Here is a 17,502-nt window from a genome sequence, read left to right as displayed (position 1 = left end):
CAAAGCTTATTATTCCTCCCTCATTTTGCTGACTATTGTTTTAGTCAGGTGTATGTGGTTCCCAGCTGCTTTGGCAATGTTACACAGCACCACATAACCCAGAAGAGACTACAAATAGAGAGATAGAATGGATGAGTTGATTCAATGCATTAGCAAGGCGGATAGAAAGATTTGTGATCACAACCCTATAAGTTTTAAGATGGTTTTGAATTGGGACCTTACGGGGAAGTGCTAAATTGGAATAAGGCAAACTACGACGTCATTAAGCAGGAGCTCGGGAAGGTACACTGGGATCAATTGCTGTAGGGTAAATCCACGTCTGACATGCGAGAATCGTTTAAAGGAAGGTTGATCGAAGCTCAGGACTGGCATGTTCCAGTAAGGAGGAGGGATGATGGGAAAGTAAGGGAATGGCCAGAGGTTGTAGATTTGGTCAAATAGAGAAAGGAAGCAGCTGCAGGGTTTAACAAGATGGATCAGACAGGGCCTTTGAGGAATAGAATGAAAGGAGGAGAGAGGGGCCGAAGGGGCCAAGAAATGCCTTTGGTAAATTAGATGAAAGAAAATCCCAAAGCTTTTTATATCTATATTAAAAACAACAAGGTAACCAGAGAGAAGGTAGGATCGCTGAAGGATAAAGGGGGGAATTCGTGCTCAGAGTCTGGGGATGTAGGCCAAGTACGAAATTAGTTCTTTGCATTAGCTAACATTCTTCCTTTATTTAAGAAGAGAAGTAGGGAGAATCCAGGGAATTCTAGGTTGGTGAGCCTCACGTCAGAGGTAGGGAAACTACTGGAGAGCATTCTTCAAGATAGGATATTCCCATTTAAAAGAGAATGGGTTAATGAGGGACAATCAGCATGGTTTTGTACAGGGCAGGTCATGTCATAGAAACAGAGAAACATAGACAATAGGTGCAGGAGTAGGCCATTCGACCCTTCGAGCCTGCACCGCCATTCAATATGATCATGGCTGATCATCCAACTCAGTATCCTGTACCTGCCTTCTCTCCATACCCCCTGATCCCTTTAGCCACAAGGGCCACATCGAACTCCCTCTTAAATATAGCCAATGAACTGGCCTCAACTACCTTCTGTGGCAGAGAATTCCGGAGATTCACCACTCTCTGTGTGAAAAATATTTTTCTCATCTCGGTCCTAAAAGACTTCCCAATTATCCTTAAACTGTGACCCCTTGTCCTGGACTTCCCCAACATCGGGAACAATCTTCCTGCATCTAGCCTGTCCAACCCCTTAAGAATGTTGTAAGTTTCTATAAGATCCCCCCTCAATCTTCTAAATTCTAGCGAGTACAAGCCGAGTACATGTCTTATTAACTTTTGATGAAGTCTCCCATGGTAGACCGATACCGAAGATTAAGATGTACAGGATTAATAGTGACTTGGTCGTATGGATTTGTAACTCGCTTACTGATAGAAGACAGAGGGTTGTGGTGTAAGGACAATATTCAGGCTGGAGGGCTGTGAACAGTGGAGTTCTGCAGGCAACTGTGGTGGCACCCCTGCTGTTTCAGATATATATATATACATAAATGTAGACGGGTTGGTTAGTAGGTTTGCAGATGACGCCAAGATTCAAATTCCTCGTATGTTGCAAAACATATTTGGCTAATAAAATATGATTAAGCTTATTATTATTATGATTAAGATTGCTGTGGTCAGGGACAGTGAGGAAGACTGTCAAAGTATGTAGTGGGATGTAGATCAGCCACAGAAATTATGGAGAAATGGCCGGTGGACTTTAATCTCATCAAGTGCGAGGTGTTGCACTTTGAGAGGTCAAATGTAAGGGTAATGTATACAATTACTGGCAAGACCTTGAACAGCATTGATATACAGAGTCCAAGCCCATATCTCCCTGAAAGCAGCAACACAGGCAGACGGAGTGTTACTAAAGGCATATGGTATGCCTGCGTTCATAGGTCAGGGCATTGAGTATAAAAGTCAGGAAGTCATGATGAGACTTTATAGGCCTTTAGTTAGTCTGCATTTGGAGCATTGCGTGCAGTCTGGTCGTCCCATTACTGGAAGGGTGTGGAGACTTTGGAAAGACTGCAGAGAAGTCTACCAGAATGTTGCCTGGATTAGGTAGTATTAGTTCCAGGGAGAGGTTGGATGGACTTGAATTGTTTTCTCTGGAATGCCGGTGGTTGAGGAGATTACTGATAGAAGTACATGAGGCATAGATAGGGTAGACAGTCAGAATATTTTTCCCTGGATGGAAAAATCAAATACTAGAGGGCACAGCTTTAAGGTGAGCGGGCCAAAGTTTAAAGGAGATGTGCGGAGCAAGTTCTTTTACACAGAGGGTGGTGAGTGCCTGGAATGCGCTGCCAGGGGTGGTGGTTGAGGGAGAAAGGTTAGTGGTGTTGAATAGACTTTTGGACAGGCATATGGATATGCAGGGAATGATGGGGTATGGGTTCCAGTATGTGCATGTGTATAAGTAGGTGTTGGTCTTGGCATCATGTTCGGCACTGACCTTGTGCCCTGAAGGGCCTGTTCATGTGCTGCACTCTTCCACGTTTATACACTCAGAACACACCACCATGTGTGACAGGTGCATTTAATGGGCGCCGTTGTAACTGAGAAAAAGTGGGAGCAATGTGAGCTACCCCAGACACGATGTGTTACTGATACACTTAACTGTTTAAAGTTTCATCTGGGAGACGTCACTTCCTTCAGCGTTGCAGAGTCTGTCCACCCAGGCTCGGAGAGGGAACTTCAACTCACAATGTGAACACATTGTCAGGACAACGTTTAATTGCTCATTCTAGTCTCCCAAAACTAGGGCTCAGCCACATGATGGGACCTGGAATACGAGGCCACAAACTCTGTTATTATTCTCCTGACCCATATAGAACTGTGCAGCCCAAGAACAGGCCCTTCGGCCCACATCATCTGTGCCAAACATCAAGCCAAGGCCACTCTTATCTGCCTGCACATGAGATCCATATCCACATGACCCATATCCACATGACCCATATCCACATGACCCATATCCACATGATCCATATCCACATGATCCATAACCACATGACCCATATCCACATGATCCATATCCACATGATCCATATCCACATGACCCATATCCACATGATCCATATCCACATGCTTATCCAAAAGCCTCTTAAACGATTGTATCTGCCTCCACCACCACCTTTGATCAGTTGATCTTGAATTATTCACTGGCTTATAGTGCTTCTCCTTCTCCCTGTGTGAATTGAATTTCAAACCCTGTTATGATTGAAGTGACTTGTAATGTTTTGATGCATGGTCTTGCTAGAGAGCGGATCCACTTTAACCCCACTCCTCATACTCCCCTGCCCTGCTCCTGCAGCATGTCCCAAATGGACGCATGGGCCAGGCTGCTCCAGCCAGTGTGGGTGCGAGCTGCACAACACGCTGCACTGTGACCGCAGAGATGGGAGCTGCAACTGCAAGCCCGGCTACCATGGGACCACGTGTCAAAGCGGTGAGTGGTCAATGCTGGTAAGAGGTCATTAGGTCACACGGAATAGGAGAATTAGGCCATTTGGCCCATCAAGCCTACTCGGCTAGTCAGGTCCGAGTTTAGTTTAGAGATAGAGCATGGAAACAAGCCCTTCGACCCACCGAGCCCGCACCATCCAGCGATTCCTGCACATTACAATGTCCTGCACAATGGGGACAATTTACATTTATACCAAGCCAATTAACCTGCAAACCTGTACGTTTTTGGAGTGTGGTAGGAAACCGGAGCACCTGGGGAAAACCCACGCAGGTCACGGGGAGAACGTACAAAACTCCGTGCAGACAGCACCCGTAGTCAGGATTGAACCCGGGTCACTGGCGCTGTGAGGCAGCAACTCTACCGCTGCGCCACTGTGCCGCACATGAATTACTGGTGAATTAAGGAATATCATCACTGGAATGCAAAAAGGTTTGCCCCAGATACTCCGGTTTCCTCCCACACTCCAAAGAAATAAATTGTAAACGGACCCTAGTGTGTGTAGGATAGTGTTAGTGTTCGGGGATCGCTGGTCGGCACGGACTCGGTGGGCCGAAGGCCCTGTTTCCTCGCAGTATCTTTAAACTAAGCTAAATAATGCCAGACCCCGGGTGCCGATAAACATACAAACACCCCCCCCCCCAATGGGATGGTAGAATTTGGATTTAGGCTGAGGGATCGTTTCGCCGAACACCTCCGCTCGGTCCGCATTAACCAACCTGACCTCCCGGTGGCTCAACACTTCAACTCCCCCTCCCATTCCCCATCCGACCTCCCTGTCCTGGGCCTTCTTCATGGTCAGAGTGAGCACCACCGGAAATTGGAGGAACAGCACCTCATATTCCGCTTGGGTAGTCTGCATCCTGGTGGCATAAACATTGAATTCTCCCTATTCCGTTAGCCCTTGCTGTCTCCTCCCCTTCCTAGCTCTCCCTCAGCCCTCGGGCTCCTCCTCCTCCTTTTTCCTTTCTTCTCCCCGCCCCCCACCCCCCATCAGTCTGAAGAAGGGTTTCGGCCCGAAACGTTGCCTATTTCCTTCGCTCCATAGATGCTGCTGCACCCGCTGAATTTCTCCAGCATTTTTGTCTACCTTCGATTTTCCAGCATCTGCAGTTCCTTCTTAAACACAACGGCTAATTATATTATTCTGTTTAATGTTCCCAATATTTTGAAAATAATGACAGATTTAAAGGCCTGTTCATTGAGTGCTGAGTGAGAACCAGCAATCCATGTTCCAAACCCGACAGCTGGTGGAAAGAGTACAAAGGAATTTCAGGCCTCTGCATGAGAAAAAGGTCATTAACTCCACATCCTATGACTGCCCCAACAAGTAAAAACCCATTGAACTCACTGTAGAAAGCTTTAATTGCCCCAGCATCCACGGCTTTATGGGAGAGTGTATTTAAAACCTTCCTTTCTTTGTCTGAAAAAGTGTCCCTGATTTACTGCTTCAAAGTCTAGCATTGGTTTTATAATGATGCTCCCCTCCACCTTGTTATTCAATCCCTTCATCATGCAAAATCATTTCTCCATTTCTACACAAAGTCTTTAACCATCACCATTGAACTTCCGATACTAAACTCAAACCAAGCCAAATGGGCAGCATGGTGCCACGGTAGAGCTGCTGACTCACATTGACAGAGACCCAGGTACGATCCTGACTACGGGTGCTTCCTGAGTGGAGTTTGTACGTTCTCCCTGTGACCACATGAGTTTTCTCTGGGTGCTCCAGTTTCCTCCCACATCCCAAAGACGTGCAGGTTTGTATGTTAATTGGCTTCTGTAAATTGCCCCTAATGTGTAGAATGTGAAAGTGGGATAACATTATACTAGTGTAAGGATTGGCATGGACTCAATGGGCTGAAGGGCCTGTTTCCTCACTGTATCTCTGAACAAATTGAAATCCTTAATAGCTGGTTAGTTAAGCTTTCTATCTTGTCATTTTATTGTTAAAGTTCTATAAAAATTATTGATGTTAACATGTTAAACAAAGTAAAACGGTTGTATTAAAGCCTGAAAATAAGGCTGGAAATAAAATAGCTATCGTAGCAAAGTGGTTAAACCTCTCTGTTTTGACGTCTTTTGGTGAAGTTAGGATGTTAGCCGAGGTAATCTGGCAAAAGTCATCCAGAAACTTTAGCAATGGCTGACAGTTTGAGACCGTTTCATTACCATGGGCATTAGAACTTCATTCCAATTTTTTCTTTCCTTGTGCCTGAAGTTTGTGACCCTGGCGTTTACGGAGCTGGATGCAACAGCAAGTGTAGTTGCTCAGAAGGTGTTTCCTGTGACCATGTAACCGGGGAATGCAAGATGCTGTGTCCACAGGGGTACCACGGGAAGAACTGTAGTCAAGGTACGTTTAACATTCTGTTATTTTTGGAAACTTGAAAATTGAAAAATAATGATCGATGGTCCAAGTGCCATGTTTGAAAAGAATCATATGTCAATGATGGATGAGAATGAGCTGATTGGGTTTTGTTGATGGCAAGTCAATCTTACAAACTGGATTGAATTTCTTGAGGAGGCGACAAAGGTGATCAATGAGGGGACTTTTACATGGACCTTACTTAGTAAGACAATCCCCCTCGCATTCCCATACTGACCTTTCCGGCCTGGGCTTCCTCCACTGTCAGAGTGAGGCCCAGTGCAAACTGGAGGAACAGCACCTCATATCTCGCTTGGGCAGCTTACACCCCTGTGGTATGAATCTTGATTTCTCTAACTTCAAGTAACCCTTGCACCCCTCTCTCTCCGTCCCTCCCCCACCATAGTCGTCGCACTAGTTTCACTGTCATCCTGCTGAGTTTCATGTTTGTATCACTCATTATCACCTTCTCCACAGCCAACAATGGACCATTGTGAGCTCCACCTTTCCTTGATCATCATTACTGGCTGATTTGTCCTTTTGCATATCTTTCATTCATTTATTCTATGTACCTTTTCATATCTCTTGTTTCCCTCTCCCCTGACTCTGAGGGTTGCGACAGAAACATTGCCTATTCCTTTTCTCCAGAGATGCTGCCTGACCTGCTGAATCACTCCAGCATTTAGTGTCTATCTAAGACATGTGACAAGGTCGCCCATGGTAGTCTGATCAAGCAGATTAAGATGCATGGGATCTATGGTGACTTGGTAGTCTGGATTTAGAACTGGCTTGTCTGTAGAAGACACAAGCTCTTGGTGGAAGGGTGTTATTCTGGCTAGTGGTCTATGACCAGAGGTGGTCTACAGGGATCAGTGGTGGGACCTGTGTTGTTTGTGATACCTTGGATGAAAATGTAGATGGGATGGTTAGAAAGGTTGCAGATGACCCTAACATTTGTGGAGTTGTGCACATTGAAGAAGGCGGTCAAAGTATATAGTGCGATATAGATCAACTCAGAATCGGGCAGAGAATGGCAGATGGAATTGAATTTGGGCAAGTGTGAGATATTGTAATTTAGGAGGTCAGATGTAAGGGGAAAGTGTACAGCTAATGGCAGGACCATAAACAGCATTGATATATAGATGGGTCTTGCAGTCTAGGTTCATAACTCCTTGAAAGTAGCAGTACCAGTAGATCAAGTGACAAAGGTATGCTTAAGGGACTGTCCCACTGCGGCGACCTAATTGGCGAGTTTAGAAGAGTTTAGGAGAGTTTGAAAAAATGTCATGTTGAAGACCTCCTTCGACTATGTAGAAGACCAGCTTCGACTAACTTCGACTAGCTTCGGGAAAATTGGACACCGAATAGTGGAGAATGAAGACGACCTCCTTCGATCTCCTTCGACCTCCTTTCGACCTCCCTTCGACTATGTTGAAGACTATCTACGACTACCTTCGACTACCCTCGATTACTTACGAATAAAATGCCGACCTACTACGACCTACTTCGATTAAACCTATGAGTAAAAAAAGTATCGACTTTTCCCATGGCGACCTTTTTTTACTCACGGGCAATTTTCAACATGTTGAAAAATACGTGGTGACCTAGCTGAGGCCTCGAGTACACAGGGACTACTCTCGAGCATGAAGGAGAGTTACAAAGACCTCCGAGGACCTCGTGTCGACCATGCTGCGAGTATGAGTTGAGGGCAAACTCATCAGAACTCGCTGGATTAGGTCACCGCAATGGGACAGCCCCTTTATAGTATGCTTGTTTCAATCAGCAATCAATCAACCATTGAGTATTAGAGTTATGAAGTTATGTTGCATTTGATTCAGCTGCAATTGGAGTAAAGTGTGCAGTTCTGGTCACCCCTTTACAAGAAGGATGTGGAGGCTTTGGAGAAGATGATGTAGAGATTTATCAGAATGCTGCCTGGATTAGAAGGTAGTAGCTATAAAAAGAGGATGAGAAGGCAAATGTTGTGGGTTCCTGGAACAGGCTGCCAGGGATGGTGGCGGAGGCAGTTATGATAGTGGCATTTAAGATGCTTTTAGATAGGCATGTGACTGTGCAAGGAAAGGGGGGAATCAATGATTTCAAGAGGGCTTGTACATAAAAAAAGGGATGTAATGCTGAGGCTCTACTTTGGCCAAGTTAGTGGATATATTCAAGGCAGATGTAATAGATTCTTTATTAGTATGGGTGTTCGAGTTTAGGGGGAGAAGACAGGAGAATGGGGTTAGGAAGGAGAGATAGATCAGCCATGATTGAATGGCGGAGTAAACTTGATGGGTTGAAAGGCCTAATTCTGCTCCTATCACATGACCTTATGATCTTAGGATAGGATCATGTGCAGGAAAAAAAGATTTGGTTAATTGGCATCCAGTTTGGCAGCAACTTCATTGGCCTTGGAGCCAGTTCCTGTGATGTAGCATGTTCTATGTTCAGTTCAGTTCAGTTCCTTTCCCACAGCTCTCAATGGGAACTCCCCTGTTAAAGACCCTGTTTATCACGCCGTATCCTGACCTGCGGTGAACACACATGTGTCTATGTCGGTGCTGCTCACTGGTGCAATTGGAACACCTTGAAAGAACCAAAAGAAGCAGGAGCAGGGCAGTTTTGTAGGATCCTGAGAAGGGGCGGCACCGATTAGAATCATAGAGTCATAGAGTGATACAGTGTGGAAACAGGCCCTTCGGCCCAACCTGCCCGCACGAGCCACCATGTCCCAGCTACACTAGTTCCACCTGCTCGCATTTGATTCATATCCCTCCAAACCTGTCCTATCCATGTACCTGTCTAACTGTTTCATAAACGTTGGGATAGTCCCAGCCTCAACTACCTCCTCTGGCAGCTTGTTCCATAAACCCACCACACTTTGTGTGAAAAAGTTACACCTCAGATTCCTATTAAATCTTTTCCCCTTCACCCTGAACCTATGTCCTCTGGTCCTCGATTCCCCTATTCTGGGCAAGAGACAATGTGCATCTACCCGATCTATACCTCTCATGATTTTGTATACCTCTATAAGATCTCCCCTCATCCTCCTGCACTCCATGGAATAGAGACCCAGCCTGCTCAACCTGTCCCTATAGCTCACACCGTCTAGTCCTGGCAACAGCCTCGTAAATCTTCTCTGAACCCTTTCAAGCTTGACAATATCTTTCCTATAACATGGTGCCCAGAACTGAACACAATATTCTAAATGCACTCACCAACGTCTTATACAACTGCAACATGACCTCCAAACCTCTATACTCAATACTCTGACTGATGAAGGCCAAAGTGCAAAAAGCATAATCTACCTGTGACTCCACCTTCAAGGAACCATGCACCTGTACTCCTAGATCCTTCTGCTCCACAACACTGCCCAGAGGCCCACATTCACTGTGTAGGTCCTGCCCTTGTTAGATGTCCCAAAATGCAGATGGGACGTCAATTGTAACTGGACTCTCTGAAATCTACAATAGTGCTCTTTCCATGAAGAATGGAAAGTTTTCCTTTTGACGTGTACTTAACCCCTCCTCCAAGACCAATAAAAAAATGTGTGTGGTCTTGTGCCCAACTTACCAATGTTCTGAAGAAGGGTCTGGTCCAAATCATTACATATCAATGTTCTCCAGAGATGTTGCCTAATCTGCTGAGTTACCCTCGCAGTTTGCATCCCTCTTTGCCTTAATTTCTATCCAAGGGGCGGTACAGTGGTGCTGCAGCGGTGCTGCATTACAGCACCAGAGACCCGGGTATCCTGACTATGAGTGCTGTCTGTACGGAGTTTGCACGTTCTCCCTGTGACAGTGTGGATTTTCTCTGGTTGCTCCGGTTTCCTCCCACACTCCAAAGACTTACAGGTTTGTAGGTTAATTGGCACCATTAAAATTGTAAATGTCCCCATTGTGTAGAACAGTGCTTGCTGGTTAGCGCAGAGTCGGTGGGCTGAAGGGCCTGTTTTCGCGCTGTATCTCTAAAGTCTAAAGTCACAACAGTCATGTAATTTAGAATTTGTTTAAAAAGGAACTGCAGATGCTGATAAATCGAAGGTACACAAAAAAGCTGGAGAAACTCAGCGGTTGCAGCAGGATCTATGGAGCGAAGGAAATAGGCAACGTTTCGGGCCGAAACTTTGCCTATTTCCTTCGCTCCATAGATGCTGCTGCAACCGCTGTTTCTCCATGTAATTTAGAATGTTTTTTTTTACTTTAAAGCACTTTTGCGATGTCTAGAACTCATGATGGGTGCAGTATAAAATGTAATTTGGTTCTGTCTTTACTCTACCCTGGTGTTCAGTCTGTCCATCACTTTACAGATGGGGGGTCCATAATTGAGGGAAAACAATGTTCCTTTGTGAATTTATATAACTGCTCCCTCGAAATGAATGGAATTTACGAGCCATTCCTCTACCTAATCCATTCAATTAATCTCCATCGACATCTTCAACAATTAATTATGACCAGATGATATTCAATAAATTAAATCCCTAAACTGGAATTGTTTGATTTGGCAAGAAAGAGGAAATCAACTCAAGTTTAGCCCTAGAGTGAAGAGGATTTGCATTACTGTAGCGCCTTTAACAACCTGCCCTGGCCACAGGCTTGGAAGTGTCATCATTGCTATGAACCCCATGCAGTCAGTTTTCACACTGCTAGGTCCTGTAACAATCACCTGACAATTAGTTTTTGGTGATCAGTATTGAAGAATAAATGTTAGGCAGGATACATGCTATTATGGAACGACAGTTACCCTCCATTTAATTAATATGCTTCCTATTTGAGATACTTTGATAAAGTACATTGATACTTTATTCATTACTACTATACATTAGGGCGGGACGGTGGTGCAGCGGTAGAGTTGCTGCCTTGCAATGCTTACAGCACCAGAGACCCGGGTTCGATCCCAACAACGGGTGCTGTCTGCACGGAGTTTGTACGCTCTCCCTGTGACCGCATGGTTTTTCTCCGAGGTCTTCTGTTTCCAAAGACGTACTGGTTTGTAGGTTAAGTGGCTTGGTATAAAGATGTCCCTAGTGTGTGTAGGATAGTGTCAGATTTTGTTTTGTTTTTAAATATTTTTATTTATTAGAAGTACAGTAAATTACAATAGTACAAGCCAGATATATCTTATTACATTTATTGTACCCCTTCATTTTGTAAGCTTTAAGGAAAGATATAGATAATGAAAGTAGAGAAAGTGAGAGAAAGAAAGTTGTGTTTGTGTAAAAGAGTGATCAATGAGAAAAAAAAACAGAGACCCACTGGTTAGAGAAAAGAATTAAGAAATAGACCCTAGAAAAGAAAGGAGGAAAAAGGAAAAAAAGAAAAGAAAACCAAAGCTCTATTATAAAAACCGCGCAAAAGAGATATACCAACTTCATATTTTTCCTCCCCCCTTACCAGATCCTGACACCATTTCCTTTTTGAAGTACTGATGCACCTTATTCTTGTAGTAAGTCGATAAATGCAGACCACGTCTTTTGGAAGTGGTCTGATTTGCTTGCAAGGAGGAGTCTCATATCTTCCAGGTGTAATGTTTCAAACATATTTGAAATCCACATATTTAATGTTGGTATAGGAGCGTTCTTCCAGAATATACGTATAAGCTTTTTTCCCATTATTAGCCCATAATTAAATAGATTTTTTTGAAACACATTTAGTTCAGGGCTACCTTCCATTGTTCCAAAGATAATCCATTCAGGTTTTGGTATCAGTTTTATTTTGAATAATTTTGTAAAGATTTCAAATATTTCAGTCCAAAATGTTTGAATTTTTATACAAAAAACAAATGAGTGCACTATGGTAGCTTCTTGAGATCGGCATTTATCACAAATAGGGGAAACGTTAGGAAAATGTTTGCTTATTTTGGTTTTTGAATAGTATAATCTGTGTAAGATTGTGAATTGTATTAGAGTGTGTCTAACGTTAATCGAGCATTTATGCGCATATTGTAAATGTTTATCCCACCTCTCTTTTGAAATAGTGTTAATGTGCGGGGGATAGCTGGTCGGTACAGACTCGGTGGGCCGAAGGGCCTGTTTTTGCACTGTTTCTCTAAACTAAACTAAACAAAAAATAGAGAACGCATTGCTTTCTGTATGATATAAATGACTGCTTTTTGCAGTAGTAGTGCTGTGCTAAATATGGTTTCCATTGTGCAATAAGGTGTTCAATAAAACTGTGCATTAGGAGCAGTGAAAGGATCCATCTTGTACATTGCATTGTTCATCTAGATGGAGAACCAATCCTAATAGTTGAGTTTTAATGGGCATTTAGGGATTGGTTTAATAGATAGTTATGAGTGAGAATGGAAAAATATGTTGGGTTCCACAATTTTTGGAAAAAAGTATTTTAAGAAGGAATGTGTGAGTAAAGTTTGATTAGATATAATGAAGGTTCATTATCAAATGAACTGTGGGATCTAAACTGGACAATCTACAGGAGTGTCTGAATTAAATTAATTTGAACCTGCATAAAACTGAACCTCATCACAATAGACAAACTAAACATCTTTGCTTGCTCACCCTTTCATGCACAGAGGAAATACATCTGTAACCCAAGAGAAGGCAAAGGTGTCATGGGCTGTTAGAGATGAGAGGGCCACAGGAAGATAAGGAATGAGGATTGTTGGCCTTGAAGATTCACGCCTTTAGACCAGGTCATTGACTTCCACAAGAAAGATTGGAAATATTCAATTGGAGAGTTTTTTCCCCGAACTATTCTAATCTCCTTGTTCAGACTGAGAAACAGGAAATAACAGGAATATTTTGCAGAAACATTTGGTTTGTGGGCCATTGAGAGGATCTGGAAATGCTTAGAGTCTTGTTAAACAAGCAAAGACAGCCATCTGTCACCAATTACACAGCAGGAGAGCACAGCAGCAGAGCAATGTAAAAGTGCTGAAAGAAATAGTGACCTTAAACTGAGCTGCAAGACATTACTGCCCTGGGCTGCAACAGGGCACAGGGACAAGGCAACAAAGGGGGCAAAGTGTACAACGTTGTCAAAATACAAAATATATGAAATTACCAAACAATGATGGTGCCATAAGAGATAAGATGCCAGCATGAGGAATATTGGAAGAGTCTCATCCCAGGAGATCTATAAGTAAGTGCATGACATGTGACCAGCAAAATAATAAAGGAACATAACTGATATGATGCCAATATACGAAGCATGGGATGAAGAATGTAAGATCGGGGTACATGATATGGGATTAACACCAGGAACATGGGAGGCGGACAAGTAAACACATTAGCGGACTGATTCAGGACGGCAGTGTTACCACCAGAGGAGGACTCTTGGGGCAAGAGTTCAGGCTGGAGGCTTGGGCTGACTTGGCCAGCCATGCTCACAGTCTGTGCTGTTCCTCATTTTCGCTTCTGAAGTAGATGGCCAAATGGTTTCTTCTCAAGCAGTTGAGGATGGTCCAAGTTTTACTTGGAAGTTTATAGCCTGGGTTTTTATTGCTTGAGTCACTTACTGGTGAAGTCTGTGGTCAGCCACTGAAAGGAGAGGCAGGCTTTAGGGATATAAAGTTATGGGATAGAGCACGTGGCGTTTAGAACTGGAGTTACATTGGGATGCAGCCTTGACTCTAGTCAGAATTTACATCCTAATTTCCAATGTACTGTTATAAAAACCCAGAGCATATTGTGGGCAGCACAGTGGCGCAGCGGTAGAGATGCTGCCTTGCAGCCCCACGGACCCGGGGTCTGTACGAAGTTTGTACGTTCTCCCCGTGATTGCATGGGTTTTTCTCCGGGTGCTCCATTTACTCCCAGACCTACAGATTTGTAGGTTAATTAGCTTGGTTTAATTGTAAATTGTCCTTAGTGTGTGTAGATAGTGTTAATGAGCGGGGATCGCTGGTCGGGGCAGACTCGGTGGGCCCAAAGGCATGTTTCCGTGCTGTATCTCTAAACGAAACTTAACACAAATCGAATGCAACAACTTGCATTTAAAGATCACGTCTAAAGAGCTCAAGTATGCCTATCTGTATCACACAGGGATTCAAGGGATGAGGGTCTTCACGGACAAAAGAGATTTCAGTGAGTCCAGATCTAACAATCTAGAGATCTGAGTTCAAATCTCACTATGATAGTTGTAGGAAAATAGATTCATTTCATAATCTGGACTTTTATAAGAAGCTTTTATTAGTGATGATGACCGCAAAACTAGAGGTTTGTAAAAAAAAACCCCACCTAGGATTAGTTTAATTTACAAATACAGCGTATTCGGCCCACCGTGTACGCACCGACCAGCGATCCCCGCACACTAACACTACCCTACACACACGAGGGACAATTTACAATTTTACCAAAGCCAATTAGTCTACAAACCTGTATATCTTTGGAGTGTGGGAGGAAACTGCCCGGGGAAAACCCACGCAGTCAAGGGGGAGAAGGTACAAACTCCGTACAGACAGCACCCGTGGCCAGGATCGAACCTGGGTCTCTGGAACTGTAAGACAGCAACACTATTGTTATGCTACCATGCCACCCTTTACTAATGAACTCTAGGGAAGGAAATGTGAGCCTGTTTCCTGGGCTAGGCTTCAGGTGACTCCTGACCATAGAACGATGCTTGATGCTTCAGTGCCCTCATTTGGCTATGTCAGTCACACTGTCCACGGCAGGCAGGACTGGCCTTAAATGCAGGACTGGCAGCAATGCAACATCACAAACACTGAACAAACCAAGAAAATAATACAGAGTTTAAAAATATTCTTCAGTTCAGTTTCAGTTCAGTTTAGCTCATTGTCAGGTGTACCGAGGTACGGTGAAAAGCTTTTTGTTGCATGCTAACCAGTCAGCAGAAAGACAATACATGATTACAATCAAGCCATTTACAGTGTACAGATACATGATGAGGGAATAACGTTTAGTGCAAGGTAAAGCTAGCTAGTCCAATCAAGGATAGTTCGAGGGACATCAGAGGTAGGTAGTAGTTCAGCACTGCTCTGGTTGTGGTAGGATGATTCAGTTGCCTGATAACAGCTGGGAAGAAACTGTCCCTGAATCTGGAGGTGTGCGTTTTTACACCTGTAACTTTTGCCTGATGGGAGAGGGGAGAAGAGGGAGTTGCCAGGGTGAGACTCGTCCTTGATTATGCTGCTGGCCTTGCCGAGGAAGCGCGGGGTATAAATGGAGTCAATAGAAGGGAGATAGACACAAAAAGCTGGAGTAACTCAGCGTGACAGGCAACATCTCTGGAGAGAAGGAATGGGTGGCGTTTCGGGTCGAGACCCTTCTTCAGACTAGTTAGGGAAAAGGGAAATGAGAGAGATGATGATGTAGAGCGGTAAAGAACGATGAATGAAAGATTTGCAGAAAAGTACCAATGATAAAGGAAACAGGCCATTGTTAGCTGTTTGTTGGGTGAAAACGAGAAGCTGGTGCGACTTGGGTGGAGGAGGGATAGAGAGAGAGTGGAATGCCGGGGTTACTTGAAGTGAGAGAAATCAATATTCATACCACTGGGCTGTAAGCTGCCCAAGCGAAATATGAGATGCTGTTCCTCTAATTTGCATAATAGAAGGGAAGGTTGATTTGTGTGTTACAGATATCAATGAGGCAGTCTTGGGAAGAATTAATGCTGATTGAAGTGGTTCTGCTGTAAATAGCTGCTTTATTATCCCCTGTGAAACAATGAGAGAGTGATTGATGTATCTGCCTTGTGTAATACATTAATACATGTATTTCCTCTACTGCATCAGTACATAGACGGAGGCCATTCAACTCAAAATGTATATTTTGGCTCCCACATCAACCTCCCCAATCCCATTCCCCTGCTTATTTCCCTGCAACCCATTCTACCCAGATTAGTTTAGTTTAGCTTAGAGATGCAGCGTGGAAACAGGCCCTTCGGTCCACCGAGTCCACACCGACCAGCGATCTCACACACTAACACTATCCTACACACAATTGGGACAATTTTACAATTTTACCAAGCCAATTAGTTCAAGTTCAAGTTCAAGTGAGTTTATTGTCATGTGTCCCTGTATAGGACAATGAAATTCTTGCTTTGCTTAAGCACACAGAAAATAGTAGGCATTTACTACAAAACAGATAAATGTGTCCATATACCATAATATAAATGTCTGATATAATTTACAAACCTGAGAGTTCTTGGGGTGTGGGAGGAAATCGGAGCACCCGGAGAAAACCCATGCCACGGTGAGAAGGTACAAACTCCGCACAGACAGTACCCGCAGTCAGGATCGAACCCGGGTCTCTGGCGCTGTCGGTCAGCAACTCTACCGCTGCGCCACCGTGCCGCATGTCCATCAATTCCACGCCGATGTTCCTGCAGCCTGCCCACACAGAAGCAATTTGCAAAAAGACATTTGAGAAGTGGGAGGAAACCAGAGCAGCTGGAGAAAACCCACATGGTCATATAGAACTTGTTCCCATTCCACACGGGTAGCTTTGGAGATCAGGATTGAACCAGGTTTACCGGGACGGTGAGGCAGCCGCACATCATGTTGGTTAAGTTAAAATCATTGCTTCTCGCAGCCAACAGTGGGAAGCAATAGGTCGTTAAAAATATTCACACATTGGTGAGTTGTTGAAACTAAAATCTCAAATATGTGTTGGAATATCAATAAACAGCTCACCAAGTTGAGAGTTGAAACCTTGGTTTAATCAAAACCAGATCTGTTTTCCATTGTATAGGAAGGAACTGCAGATGTTGGTTTAAACCAAAGATAGACACAAAAAGTTGGAGTAACTCAGCAGGACAGGCAGCATCTCTGGAAAGAAGGAATGGGGTCCTGACTATGGATACTGTCTGTGTGGAGTTTGTACGTTCTCACTGTGACCTGCATGGGTTTTCTCCGGGTGCTCCGATTTCCTCCCACACTCCAAGAAGGCTCAGGTTTGTAAGTTAATTGGCTTGGTAATATTTGGCACGAGACCCTTCTTCAGACTGGTTAGAGATAAGGGAAACGAGAGATATAGACGATGATGTAGAGAGATAAAGCACAATGAGCGAAATACATGCAAAAATGTAATGATGATAAAGGAAACAGGCCATTGTCAGCTGTTTGTTGGGTGAAAACAAGAAGCTGGTGTGACTTGGGTGGGGGAGGGATGGAGAGAGAGGGAATGCCGGGGTTTCTTAAAGTTAGCTAAATCAATATTTATACCACTGGGCTGTAAGCTGCCCAAGTGAAATATGAGATGCTGTTTCTCTAATTTGCATTTAGCCTCGCTCTGACAATGGAGGAGACCTAGGACAGAAAGGTTTGTGTGGGAATGGGAAGGAGAATTAAAGTGTTTGGCAACCGGGAGATCAGGTAGGTTCAGGCGGGCTGAGCAAAGCTGTTCTGTAAGTTTCAGTGAGGGTCCCCCTCATCCTACCAAGTTCCAGTGAGTGCAGGCCCAGTGCCGTCAAATGCTCATCGTATGTTCTCGGGACGGGATGGGAAAGAAATGGAGGGTTATGGTCTGAGTGCAGGTAAATGGGGCTAGGGGAGAGTAAGTGTTCGGCACGGACTAGAAGGGCCGAGATGGCCTGTTTCGGTGCTGTAATTGTTATATAGTTATATCGTTATGTTAACCCAATCATTCCTGAGATCTATTGCACTTGCAAGAGTGATGAAGCTGCTTAAAATAAAGTAACTTGCGTG

The 17,502-nt window shown here is 44.0% G+C and overlaps 1 protein-coding gene across 1 annotated transcript in view; it reads left to right on the top strand.

The window, feature by feature from the left end:
• megf6 (multiple EGF like domains 6) overlaps positions 1-17,502 on the top strand; it is a 611,064-nt gene that overhangs the window by 520,864 nt on the left and 72,698 nt on the right. Inside the window, 2 exon segments of the mRNA XM_033047803.1 lie at positions 3,360-3,494; positions 5,731-5,865. Of these exon segments, the coding sequence (XP_032903694.1) occupies positions 3,360-3,494; positions 5,731-5,865 (270 nt within the window).

This window comes from Amblyraja radiata, chromosome 31 (genome assembly GCF_010909765.2).
Source record: "Amblyraja radiata isolate CabotCenter1 chromosome 31, sAmbRad1.1.pri, whole genome shotgun sequence".
In the NCBI taxonomy this organism is placed as follows: domain Eukaryota; kingdom Metazoa; phylum Chordata; class Chondrichthyes; order Rajiformes; family Rajidae; genus Amblyraja; species Amblyraja radiata.
Note: the sequence above shows the minus strand (reverse complement) of the source record. Positions and strands in the feature narration are given on the sequence as shown.